The sequence below is a fragment of the Malus sylvestris genome, chromosome 6 (assembly GCF_916048215.2).
Source record: "Malus sylvestris chromosome 6, drMalSylv7.2, whole genome shotgun sequence".
NCBI lineage: Eukaryota > Viridiplantae > Streptophyta > Magnoliopsida > Rosales > Rosaceae > Malus > Malus sylvestris.
The window spans coordinates 3,993,668-4,006,991 of record NC_062265.1 but is presented as its reverse complement, the minus strand read 5'-3'; the positions used below and the strand labels follow the sequence as shown (position 1 = coordinate 4,006,991).

The 13,324-nt window shown below is 42.4% G+C and overlaps 1 protein-coding gene, 1 long non-coding RNA gene and 1 pseudogene across 3 annotated transcripts; 1 reads left to right on the top strand and 2 right to left on the bottom strand.

Moving 5' to 3' along the window:
* Window positions 1-3,985: 3,985 nt before the first annotated feature.
* On the bottom strand, window positions 3,986-6,136 carry LOC126627003 (uncharacterized). Of its 2 annotated transcripts, none has more exons than XR_007624835.1 (3): window positions 5,544-6,136; window positions 5,284-5,325; window positions 3,986-4,600 (listed from the first exon to the last, which is right to left on the bottom strand). It is a non-coding gene; the product is annotated as an uncharacterized LOC126627003 (long non-coding RNA). The 2 variants fall into 2 exon arrangements; XR_007624834.1 differs by having other exon boundaries at window positions 5,284-5,501; window positions 5,719-6,130.
* Window positions 6,137-8,307: 2,171 nt separating this feature from the next.
* Window positions 8,308-9,305, bottom strand: LOC126627002 (late embryogenesis abundant protein 6). Its single transcript, XM_050296418.1, has 2 exons — window positions 9,174-9,305; window positions 8,308-8,867 (listed from the first exon to the last, which is right to left on the bottom strand). The coding sequence occupies exons 1-2, from the start codon at window positions 9,258-9,260 to the stop codon at window positions 8,562-8,564; spliced, it is 393 nt and encodes a 130-aa protein (XP_050152375.1). The 5' UTR covers window positions 9,261-9,305; the 3' UTR covers window positions 8,308-8,561.
* Window positions 9,306-9,638: 333 nt separating this feature from the next.
* LOC126626999 (ferredoxin C 2, chloroplastic-like) lies at window positions 9,639-12,261 on the top strand (annotated as a pseudogene).
* The last annotated feature ends 1,063 nt before the right edge of the window (window positions 12,262-13,324 follow it).

The following is a 13,324-nucleotide window of genomic DNA, read 5'->3' as shown; positions in this document are numbered from 1 at the left end:
TAGAAAACTCAGGGTTTAAACTTTGGTATTCGGGCACAAATAGAACGAGAAACGGTGTTGGCATCATCGTGGACAAGACCTTGGTACAAGATGTTGTAGATGTCAAGAGGGTAGGAGATAGAATCATGGCAATCAAGATTGTAATAGGACAAGAACTTATCAATGTGATTAGTGCGTACGCACCTCAAGTAGGGTTGGATACGAGTTCGAAGGAGAAATTTTGGGAAGATCTTGGAGACTTGGTGCAAGGAATTGCTCAGACGGAGAAGTTATTTATAGGAGGAGATTTAAATGGACACGTGGGCAGGGAGACAGGCAACTATGGAGGTTTTCATGGTGGCCATGGTTTTGGGGAGAGAAACGAGGATGGGGAAGCTATCTTGGATTTTGCAATGGCATATGATCTCTTCTTAGCCAACACCTTCTTTAAGAAGAGAGAAGAACATGTGATCACCTACAAGAGTGGGTCGTCAAAAACACAAATAGATTTTCTTCTAATGAGGAAAGGGGATCGTATAACTTGTAAGGATTGCAAAGTTATACCAGGAGAGAGCGTGGCTAATCAACATCGCTTGTTGGTGATGGATGTACATATCAAAAGAGTAAGACAAAAGAACAAGACTTGGAAGTGCCCAAAGACTAGATGGTGGAATCTAAAAGAAGAAAAACAAGCCATTTTCAAAGAGAAGGTAATCACCCAATGTGTGTGGGATAGAGAGGGGGAAGCTAGCCAAATGTGGGATTCCATGGCTAGTTGTATCCGAAAAGTAGCAAAAGAGGTATTAGGAGAGTCCAAGGGCTTTGCCCCACACCAAAAGGAATCTTGGTGGTGGAATGAGGAGGTACAAACAAAGGTGAAGGCTAAGAAGGAATGTTGTAAAGCCTTATACAAGGAGAGGACAGATGAAAATGGTGAAAGGTATAGAAAAGCGAAGCAAGAGGCGAAGAAAGCTGTCAGAGAAGCTAAGTTAGCGGCTTACGACGATATGTATAAACGACTAGATACCAAAGAAGGAGAGTTGGATATCTATAAACTATCTAGAGCAAGGGAAAAGAAGACAAGGGACCTAAACCAAGTGAGGTGCATCAAGGATGAGGATGGAAAGGTTCTTGCTACAGAGAACGCGGTTAAAGACAGATGGAGAGGTTATTTTCATAATCTTTTCAATGAAGGACATGAAAGGAGTGCTTTTTTAGGGGAGTTGAGTAACTCAGAAGAGTGTAGAAACTACTCTTTTTATCGTCGAATCCGGAAGGAAGAAGTGGTTGTAGCTTTGAAGAAGATGAAGCATAAAAAAGCAATAGGCCCAGACGATATACCAATCGAAGTGTGGAAACTTTTGGGAGAGACAGGTATAACATGGCTCACTGACCTTTTCAATAGGATTTTGAAAACGAAGAAGATGCCAAATGAGTGGCGAACGAGCACTTTGGTGCCTATCTACAAGAATAAGGGCGACGTACAAAATTGCATGAACTATAGGGGTATTAAGCTAATGAGTCATACAATGAAGCTCTGGGAGAGAATCATTGAGCATAGATTGAGGCAAGAGACACGGGTTTCGGACAACCAATTCGGGTTCATGCCAGGCCGCTCAACCATGGAGGCAATCTATCTCTTACGAAGATTGATGGAAAGATATAGAGATGGGAAAAAGGATTTACACATGGTCTTTATAGATTTGGAAAAAGCGTATGATAGGGTCCCAAGAGACATTCTTTGGAGGATTTTAGAGAAGAAAGGAGTACGAGTAGCATATATCCAAGCTATAAAGGATATGTATGAAGGAGCAAAGACTGCCGTAAGAACTCATGAAGGACAAACCGAAAGCTTTCCTATTACTGTAGGATTACATCAAGGCTCATCCTTAAGTCCTTACCTTTTTGCGTTGGTAATGGATGAGTTAACAGGACATATTCAAGATGATATTCCTTGGTGTATGCTTTTCGCAGACGATATAGTGTTGATAGATGAAACTCAGGAAGGGGTAAATGCAAAGCTTAACCTTTGGAGAGAAGTGTTGGAATCTAAAGGTCTTCGCCTAAGCCGATCAAAGACAGAATATATGGAGTGCAAGTTCAGTGCAAATGGAGGCCAAAATGAGTTAGGGGTGAGGATCGGAGATCAAGAAATACCAAAGAGCGACCGTTTTCGTTACCTAGGATCTATCTTGCAAAAGAACGGAGAATTAGATGGAGATCTCAACCATAGAATACAAGCTGGATGGATGAAGTGGAAGAGTGCATCCGGCGTGTTGTGTGACCGCCGTATGCCACTGAAGCTCAAGGGAAAATTTTATAGGACGGCAATAAGGGCGGCGATGCTGTATGGCACAGAATGTTGGGCGGTGAAACATCAACACGTACACAAAATGGGTGTAGCGGAGATGAGGATGCTTCGTTGGATGTGTGGGCACACGAGAAAGGATAAGATTAGGAATGAGGATATCCGGGGTAAAGTAGGAGTAGCCGAAATTGAAGGAAAGATGAGAGAAAATCGGTTACGGTGGTTTGGACATGTGCAAAGAAGGCCTACTGACGCTCCGATTAGAAGATGCGACTATGAGACAGAGGTTCAGGGCCGAAGGGGTAGAGGAAGACCTAAGAAAACTTTGGAAGAGACTCTAAGAAAAGACTTAGAGTACTTGGATCTAACGAAGGACATGACACAGGATCGAGCACAATGGCGTTCTAAGATTCATATAGCCGATCCCACTCAGTGACTTGGATTTTCCAAGTCTCCAACCGAGAAGTTTTCCTCACTCGGGAAATTAAGGGAACACTACCCCAACCTACATGCTCCACTCAGAAAGCTTCAACATACAAGCTTCAACAAAAGAAAATTCAAAGAACTTAGCGAAGAAGGCTTTGGTGTATTTAACACAATACGTTGAAATGAAGGAAAGCTTATTTATTGATATCCCCGATAAGCTACAAATATGTACATATACATGAGTCAAATAAACACACAAGAGGGAGCCTTCACAAAGGTTGCTTAGGAGAAGTCTCAGCAGTCGGTAGAGCCCCAGAAAGAGAAGGCACCGGAGGGGGATCATTTGGAGCCTCAGTACTAGACAGAACCCTAGAAGGAGGAGGCATCAGAGGTTGATCATTTGGAGCTTCATTACGTGGTACAGCCCCAGAAGACGAAGGTAATAAATGCCTTTGGAACAAACCCACAAACCTCTGATGATCAAGTAAAATATGACCAACAGATTCCTGCAGCTGGTCGTGCTTCCTCTTCATGCTTGTAGCATAGTCATGTGCGAGCATGTGCAACTGTTTATTCTCATGCTTGAGCCCCCTAATCTCCTGTTTGAGAGTCATCACTTCAGCCGCCAATGATTCAACTTGGCGGGTTCGAGCAAATAGGCGTTGGGCCATATTAGACACAGAACTTGCACACTGAACACTGAGAGCCAGCGAATCCTTAACAGCTAACTCATCAGACCGTTTGGAAAGTAGTCTGTTATCTTTGGGAGTGAGAAGGCTCCTGGCCACCACCGCAGCGGTCATATCATTCTTCATCACGGAATCCCCAACGGTAAGAGGACCAGTAGGGGAGACGAAGGATGGGCGCCATATGTTGTCTGGAGAAGGCGGGGCTGCCTCTTCAACAAGGTTCAAGTCAAAACGACGGTCGGAGGGGCCAGACATTTTCAAAGGTGTTGAAGAGAGAAGAGGTCGGACAAATCAAGATCTTAGAAGTGCAAGAATGAAGCTTCTACTGGTGGAGATTCAAGTGTGCTTTGGAACTTAATGCCAGCCCCTATAAAAATCTGCACTCGACGGAGCTTCAGAAATCGAAGAGGCGTTTGCTTTCTCAAAAGCTGGGCTGCTTAGAGATCACGAGGGTTGATCTCAGAAATCGAAGAGGCGTTTGCTTTCTCAAAAGTTGGGCTGCTCAAAGACCACGAAGGCCGATCTCAGAAATCGAAGAGGCGCTCGCTTTCTCAAAAGCTGGGCTCCCCAGAGACCACGAGGGCCGATCTCAGAAATCGAAGAGGCACCTACTTTTCCAGCCTTGTCAGCACCTGTCACACGCACACTCAGCTTTGCGGAAATTATGGGCATTCTATCAAAGACTTCTGGGGAAGTAGAAAACACATGAATCTTACTGTTCAATCACCCACTTCCCACACGCAACAATAGCTCATGGGTACCACAGATAACTTTGCCAAAGTTCTCTGCCAAAGTTGAGCACGTGAAGCTTGCAGCTCCCACTACATCGCTCTGACCAAGAAGGGTAAAAGAATAGCAAAGAAACAGCACTAACAAAGTTTAGACCCATAAATTTTGAAGGTCTAGCTACCATATTATTACCCACAAGGGTAAAGGAACAGTACCACTGCTGGATAATTGGAAAGTCCCTGTGTGTCAACCTCTGTGCTTCGTGGCAAGGTAGACTAGCAAACATGCCCAACCTTTACTCACATTCGAGAAAACACTCCCAATAAGATTGCTTGCTCCAAAATCGAAGAGGCACCGTCCTCCGAATCTCAAGAGCCAGACTCCCAACATGACTACTTTCTTAAAAATCGAAGAGAGGGTAAAGGAACAGTACCATTGCTGGATAATTGGAAAGTCCCTGTGTGTCAACCTCTGTGATTCGTGGCAAGGTAGACTAGCAAACATGCCCAACCTTTACTCACATTCGAGAAAACATTCCCAACAAGATTGCTTGCTCCAAAATCGAAGAGGCACCGCCCTCCGAATCTCGAGAGCTAGACTCCCAACATGATTACTTTCTCAAAAATCGAAGAGACACTGCTCCCCGAATCTCGAGAGCCAGACCCCCAGCATGATTGCTTTCTCAAAAATCGATGAGGCATCGTTCTCCGAATCAATCGAATAGGCACTCGCTTTCTCAAAAGCTGGGTTGCTCAGAGACCACGAGGGCCGATCTCAGAATTCGAAGAGGCACCTACTTTTCTAGCCTTGTCAGCACCTGTCACACGCACACTCAGCTTTGCAGAAATTATGGGCATTCTGTCGAAGACTTCTGGTGAAGTAGAAAGCACATGAATCTTACTGTTCAATCACCCACTTCCCACACGCAACAATAGCTCATGGGTACCACAGATAACTTTGCCAAAGTTGAGCACGTGAAGCTTGCAGCTCCCACTACATCGCTCTGACCAAGAAGGGTAAAAGAATAGCAAAGAAACAGCACTAACAAAGTTTAGACCCATAAATTTTGAAGGTCTAGCTACCATATTATTACCCACAAGGGTAAAGGAACAGTACCACTGCTGGATAATTGGAAAGTCCCTGTGTGTCAACCTCTGTGCTTCGTGGCAAGGTAGACTAGCAAACATGCCCAACCTTTACTCACATTCGAGAAAACACTCCCAATAAGATTGCTTGCTCCAAAATCGAAGAGGCACCGTCCTCCGAATCTCAAGAGCCAGACTCCCAACATGACTACTTTCTTAAAAATCGAAGAGAGGGTAAAGGAACAGTACCATTGCTGGATAATTGGAAAGTCCTTGTGTGTCAACCTCTGTGATTCGTGGCAAGGTAGACTAGCAAACATACCCAACCTTTACTCACATTCGAGAAAACATTCCCAACAAGATTGCTTGCTCCAAAATCGAAGAGGCACCGTCCTCCGAATCTCGAGAGCCAGACTCCCAACATGACTACTTTCTCAAAATCGAAGAGAGGGTAAAGGAACAGTACCATTGCTGGATAATTGGAAAGTCCCTGTGTGTCAACCTTTGTGCTTCGTGGCAAGGTAGACTAGCAAACATGCCCAACCTTTACTCACATTCGAGACAACACTCCCAACAAGATTGCTTGCTCCAAAATCGAAGAGGCACCGCCCTCCGAATCTCGAGAGCCAGACTCCCAACATGATTACTTCCTCAAAAATCGAAGAGACACTGCTCTCCGAATCTCGAGAGTCAGACCCCCAGCATGATTGCTTTCTCAAAAATCGAAGAGGCATCGTTCTCCGAATCTCGAGAGCCAGATACCACAGACCACTTTTTCAAAGTGCTCTGACAGAGTTAAAACATGTGAAACTGGCAGCTCCCACTACCGTGCTATGACCAAGCAGGGTAAAGGAATAGCATTACTACTTGTTGTTAGGGAGACTCCTATATATGTGGACCTCCATCCCCAACGGACAGGCAGACCTGCAAAAATGCTCAACCCTTCATCATATCTGAGAGGGCACTCCGAACGAAGCCTTTCGAAATATTCAGCTTTCTTTCCCCCCGATAATACCTCTGCAAACAAGCTATACTAGAGCAAGAATATCTCATATCATCAGGGTTAAAAGCAAGAGTATCCCATATCATGCTTTTTCCCTGTCTTTTCTTTTGGCCTTGTTTTTACCTGCAAGACAAGGAGAAAGAGAGCAATCAGTCAGCACTTGGAATCAAGCTTCCAGCCAGGAACTGACTGCCTGGAACCCCTTACCTGATTACTTACCTGGCATTGCTCTCGAGTACTCATCTTCAACATCTTATGTTTCCAGGGAAGATTCCGCATCTGCTTGAGGAACAGATAGGGCAAGTGCGAAGGATACAAGGAAGCATGTGGAGACAAGCGTAACAGCACACGTGCCGATACATCCATTACTCTGTCAAAAGCAAAAATATCCCATATCAGCAGGGTGGAACGTACTCTAGATTTGATGGACTTGTTTTGACCCTCAAATTCTTCAGTCGGCCTTATACTCTGGAGGAAACCAGAAAACCCTCCAGCTCAGTTCAAGAATAAGCCTGTGGAAAGTTACTTCTTCAAAAGCAAAAGTATCTCATATCATCTCTTCTCATTTTTCTTCTCTTTATCCTTCATGCTGCTGCAAGATGGGGAGAAGGTGAACAATCAGTCGGAGCTCTGATTGCTTACCTTGTCTGTCACCTCTTTCAGCAGACCTCCTAGCTCGGCGACTTGGGGGACTCCTACTACATGGTTTGTATCGCGCTTGACCAAGCCTGAAACTACAAGTAAGCTTCAAGTGAAATTGATACATTACCTTGTGCATCTCCACCAGTTAAAGATACCACCCCTGGATGGAGGAAGAGTACTTCCAGAGAAGATGCCACATCTACCTATGAGACAGATAAGGCAAGTCAAGACGACACCACACTCCGATACTTAGAAGTTTCGTGATTACGAGATCTTTCTCCCATAATATTTCCTAATGTCATTTGTACTAAATCATTCACTTGTACTCACTAAAGGAGAGCTTGAACCTATGTACTTGTGTAAACCCTTCACAATTAATGAGAACTCTTCTATTCCGTGGACGTAGCTAATCTGGGTGAACCACGTACATCTTGTGTTTGCTTTCCTATCTCTATCCATTTATATACTTATCCACACTAATGACCGGAGCAATCTAGCGAAGATCACAAAAAGCGACCGTTTTTGCTACCTAGGATCTATCTTGCAAGAGAACGGAGAATTAGATGGAGATCTCAACCATAGAATACGAGCTGGATGGAAAGAGTGCATCCGGCGTGTTGTGTGACCGTCGTAGGCCACTGAAGCTCAAGGGAAAATTTTATAGGACGGCAATAAGGCCAGTGATGTTGTATGGCACAGAATGTTGGGTGGTGAAGCATCAACACGTACACAAAATGGGTGTAGCGGAGATGAGGATGCTTGGTGGGATGTGTGGGCACACGAGAAAGGATAAGATTGGGAATGAGGATATCCGAGGTAACGTAGGAGTAGCCGAAATTGTAGGAAAGATGAGATAAAATCGGCTCCGGTGATTTGGACATGTGCAAAGAAGGCCGATTGACGCTCCGGTTCGAAGATGTGACTACGGGACAGAGGTTCAGGGCCGAAGGGGTAGAGGAAGACCTAGGAAAACTTTGGAAGAGACTCTAAGAAAAGACTTAGAGTACTTGGATCTAACGGAGGACATGACACAAAACCGAGCGCAATGGCGTTCTAGGATTCATATAGCCGACCCCACTTAGTGGGAAAAGGCTTTGTTGTTGTTGTTGTTGTTGTTTACTCTATAATGAAATTCTATTGTTCTCATGCTCTCATCTAAGAAATTTCTCTGATATTCAGAATACTCTAGTGAACAAATGATCGCCACTATCTTACTTGTAGATTCCACACGCATACTCGTTTGTTATGTAAAATTCGATTAGGATAGATTACTCACTCAATTTCAAGGCTTGTGAAGGGAGAAATTAAAAAAATTATGACCAACTAAAGGGTACAAGACGAAATACTCATAAAGAAAACTTATTCATTCAAATCCCTTCTAAATTGAAAAGATCATAGAACCCACATAAATGACACGTTAGCATACTAACATAATTCTCAACGGAATTGAAGGTTAGAAACAATGTTGATGAGCAGGTCAATAAATGAAAGACCAAACTGATGAGTTTAAAACATTAAAGACCAAAATGACTACTTTACAATACATAAAAGACCATTTGTAACAAATACCCTACAAGAGTGAGCAATTTACAGAGCTGCACATAAACTTTGATCTTAAACCCTGGTTAAATAAGTAAACTTTTACTTCCATGATTATTCAAAACCTAGGGTTTACAGTCCCCAGAAAGAAAGTAGTACATTTATTTCAAGGGAAACTTGTGGGTGCGATAACCTCCAAGTGGGTATGCCGGAACTGTGGTTTTAGGCAGAGGACCCGCATCGTGAGGTTGGTGATCATTACCATGGCCATCACCAACCCTAGCCACAGGCTGATCATCCTGTCCATGGAGGAGATGGGATTTATTCTCTGCACTAGCAGTCGATTTTTCAGCAGAGTGCTTGGTTTTGGCCTCATGAAACTCCATCTTTGCTTTTGCTTCTTTCGCTCTTCTTATCTGGCTCGCTATTTCCCTCTCTTCGTCCGTTTTTGCTGTCGCCTTCACCACCTGCTTACAGTTTCAACATAAAAATAACAATTCCAACAGACATCCGACGTTATTAACATTAATTACTAAATATATACAACTAAACAACGATTCCAATATATATATATTTTTTTTCAAATTTCTAATCTTTCTAATATCCCAATTAATTAAGGAGCTTATATATAAAGTCTCCTTCGGTTGAGAAATCCTCAAATAATTTTATCTTAGAAACACTTTACGGTGCTCATTCCGTATTTTCAACAATCCAAACCAAACAGTCTGTATACTGTAAATAGTGAATAGATGCAAGATGCAAGATGGAAGCACCTTCTCTTGAGCTTTAGCTTTGTATATGTCTACGTGCTCCTTGGCAGCACTGGCCATATTGCTTAGCTTCTCCTTTGCAGACTGCATGTCTATCTGTCGAGCTAATTACTTGATTAATTCTCCTCTTGCCTTCTGTGTATCACAACAAAATCATATTTCATTCTTATATATAGAGCAAATTAAGGAGTAGAAGATTGGAAGACACCGTCGAGCGTACGAGACGTCCACCGACCCACCGCTACGCCAACGATATGTACATGACGTGGTGAACATGCGGGGATCAGTTGGAGTTGGGCATGATAGTTGTCGACTTCTGCCTCTCTTGGATTAACCTGTTTTAGCCCGTTAGGGTTTAGATAACGGTCGGCTTATCCTGTCAAGGGGAGCTTCGTCTTTCTGATATTATATTTTACGTGGCACGCTCTGATTGGTCGTAACTATTTATGGTTCCAAATAGGATCTTCGTTATCTTCTTAACTGCGCATGGCTTACCCGTCAGCCAGAGTTAGAGTCATGGACCATGCCATTCCCTGCAATCCCTGCATTTCCCTTTCTATCCACCGGAAACCGCCACTCAACCGACAAATCATTTGGCCGAACACCGTCACCCACCACTCCAACATAACCAAATGGCGCCGCAACACGACTTCCGAGCTCCAAACCCAGGTGGCTGTCAACGACCGAACCGGTGACTACTCTCCTTCAGTTCCCACACACACAGTCACAGTTCACGACCGACAACGAGGCGTCTCCCACCAGTTCCTCGTCCCTGAGGTAATTGCCGAGTCTTGCCTTCTCTTTCTTTGTTTGTTTGGTTGCTGAGAAATTCAGAGAAAATTCTCTCTATTTTCCATAGAAAATTAAGTGAACGTAGTGAAATTGAAATTTCAGGACCAGTACATATTGCACACAGCAGAGTCGCAGGATATCACTCTTCCATTCGCTTGCAGGCACGGTACTGTTCGTTTATTCATTTTTTACTAATAAATTTCTTGAAGTGGATTAAAACTCGGGACTGGCTATGGTTACATGCATTTACTTAATACATTCACCATCTTACAGTCAAATGTTGGCATATATGATATTATCTGTTTTTGGTTGCGTATTTGACTGTTAGATGGTGAATGTATTAAGTAAATGTATGTATTGTAGCCACATTCATCCTGGATGGGTTATAATGTGACGTTGAATTTTTCCAATTCAATCTGTAGGACATGATTTGATGTGGTTTGTTTCCTTTTTTTTCTTTTTCCAATTTATTTTGTGATAGAATCCCACTTGTTTTTCCTCGGCAGGTTGTTGTACTAGTTGTGCTGTACGCGTAAAATCCGGAGAACTTAGACAGCCTGAGGCACTAGGGATTTCTGCTGAACTGAAATCAAAGGCATGTAGTCTTGAGGCCTTTTTATGACTTTATTAATGTGCACACTTCCTGATTTTGTGTCAAAGATTTGTTCATTGATAGTCAATCATCTTATGTTTTCGAGTTTACTTGAACACTGGGTTTGTTCGGTGAATAAATCATAGAAAACAAGAAACGAATGTCAGGGCTACTACTTTTGTATTAGCATCTTCAGATAATGTATCAAGGTTGAAACAAGAACACATACAATTGGAGAAGTATATGGCCTTCCTAATTGCTTACATAATGTGAAACTTATGGGGTTTTGATCTGCCAAATTTTTTGGGAACTAGTCCTTTATGTGCAGGGGTTCTTGTGTGCGCCACACGCAATATTAATCCTTGGGTGTACACATGAATTTGACCTGTAGTGCTTCGAAGGTGTCAATGCAACCTCCCCCTACAATGTTATTAAAACAAGTCCTGGTAGTCACAAACTGATCATATTTCTCGACAATGTAGAAACTATTTGAAACTAATAATGCAAAGTTATGATTAAAGTATTCCTGAATAGTTGTAATCTTGTCTGAAATGCAGGGGTATGCACTTCTCTGTGTGGGCGATCATCTGACCTTGAAGTAGAAACGCAAGACGAGGATGAGGTAATCTACTGAGTTCTACCTTTCTCTTTCTGGAAATGTAAAGATCTTATTTGGATGTCATAAAGTTCGAATCTATTTCATTGAGATTGGAATAGCATATAAAGTATACTCACCTCTAACGAAAATCTGAGTCATTTTTCTGTTATCCGATGTGATTTAGTACTCAAACTCTTGGACCTTTCCCTGTTGCAATTACCGATCTCTTTTCTTTTGATGGAATTATTTGGTATATGATGGTGTTTTGCACCGTCCTAATTTCCACATCTGTTCTTAAAGAAATTATCATCAACCACCTGAATGGAGCGTGTATTATTTATTTTTTCTAATTGTCTTTCCATTGATCTGGTTATAGAAATCTGAAATATTTGCACCTACAGGTATATTGGCTTCAATTTGGCAGATATTTTGCCCGGGGACCAATTGTGAGTTCCTCGTCATTCTCTAGAATTTTTTCAAATTTCTAATAAAAAGCTTAAGAATGATACCATGGGGTCATTTCGAAATTAAGATTGATATCACGTGGAGACCTCGGACTGAAAACAAATCTCGTGTGAGGAACAAAAGAAGAATGATTAAGCTAACGCCAAGAAACTAGTGTAATGGTATCTTACTTGTACAGTATGTTCATGATGCAGGATAGAGATGATTATGCATTGGAGTTAGCTATGGGGGATGAATAAGCAAGGCAGAGTATTCATTTTGGAGTCGGGATCTATTGATTAATACATGCATGTGTTGTATTTTCTTTGCCTCCCGGGAATGGTACTCGTCCATCTTCACTTCCCTTGATTTATGTATCATTTTCACCGACTGTAGATCCAAATCTAAGGATGATCGTCGCGCAGGTAATGTTCTCACATACATGCTTTGTTGTTGTCGTGGTTTTTTAACTTGGATCGAACAAGGCCCTGCATGGGCTTGAGTCAATTCTCTAGGATGACCTCCATGTAACCAATTCATGCAATGAAAAGAAAGAATGGTAAGAGATGACTTGCCCAATGTATCTATCAAAAATGTTATTGTGGAAAAGATCACTAGTTTGGTTGATCATGAGCAATGGATCTATGTCACTGTCCCCCTTGCTATATCTTGTGTCTGTATTGCTTGTCAGTTTTACTATTTTGTAACCAAGCGAATACGCTTGTAGTGGGCCAATGAGATGAAGTACACGATATTGTGCAGATTTGGTATTTGGTATTGGAAACTAATTGGTTCGTTACATATAATGCTTCAAGGCTCCATCTTTTCGGATGAATTGAGGAGAGATGTGGCCCTCTTAAATTTAAGGCATTTATCTTGTATCGTCTGGAGTAAGAACCCTAGATATCAGTTAGTTGGTTCTCGTTTCGGCCACCATGATAGGTATGCTAACGAAGGAGTGAGTAGATCTATGTCGTCCATTGGAGGACTAGCCTATGATCATATCCATCACTTAGTAGGATCATCACCCTCGACAAAATGAAATCGAGCATCAAATTCAAATTTTATGAAACCCGATGGCAATATCGACGATCTCCCTGAATTTGTATTGGTCTTCAAAAAACTCACAGGTTCCATGGTTTGAAGCAAGAGCCAGTTGTGGTAGGAATGTATAGTGACATGGATTTGTACTGTGTAAGTTGGGCTCGTCTGCGAATCTGCGATGTTCTTTACTCTAACTCCACGTACTAGCTAGCTTTGCTTACGATGGAATGTTGAATTGGGCGGGGTTTTCAAAGAAAGACTAATAATTAGGTTCGACTGTTCATGATCAACGACATTAACAGTACCAGCAGAAGTACTAGTAGCTGCAAAGGTGATCATATGCCTGATCATTACTGAATGTCATATCTTTGAAGATTGTTACGACCCAAATGTCGTCGCGAGGATGTCTTTAGATGTGCAACCTCAACTCCTTAACCAATAATATATTGGTTTGAGACTTGAACGAAAAAGAACAAGAGCATGATGGTCGATCGGAAGGTCGCTGCCAAATTGTGCTTGAAATGCAAGAGGTTTATGCTCGTAATGAACCAGCGCGCGCATGGTGGAGGAACTAGCAGCATGTGCATGCTCAAAGTGAAGTGTTTTCTTTTTAGGCTTGTCTACCTGAAGCGTGATCTGGCTTCAATTTAATTGTACTTAGCCATTTATTTATTTGTTTAGTTG

Excerpts from the sequence above, each read along its gene's own strand:
- LOC126627002 (XM_050296418.1), bottom strand. The coding sequence starts at position 9,260 with ATGCAGTCTGCAAAGGAGAAGCTAAGCAATATGGCCAGTGCTGCCAAG. Across the intron at positions 8,868-9,173 it reads AAGCTAAAGCTCAAGAGAAG|GTGGTGAAGGCGACAGCAAA; the intron begins GTGCTTCCATCT and ends AACTGTAAGCAG.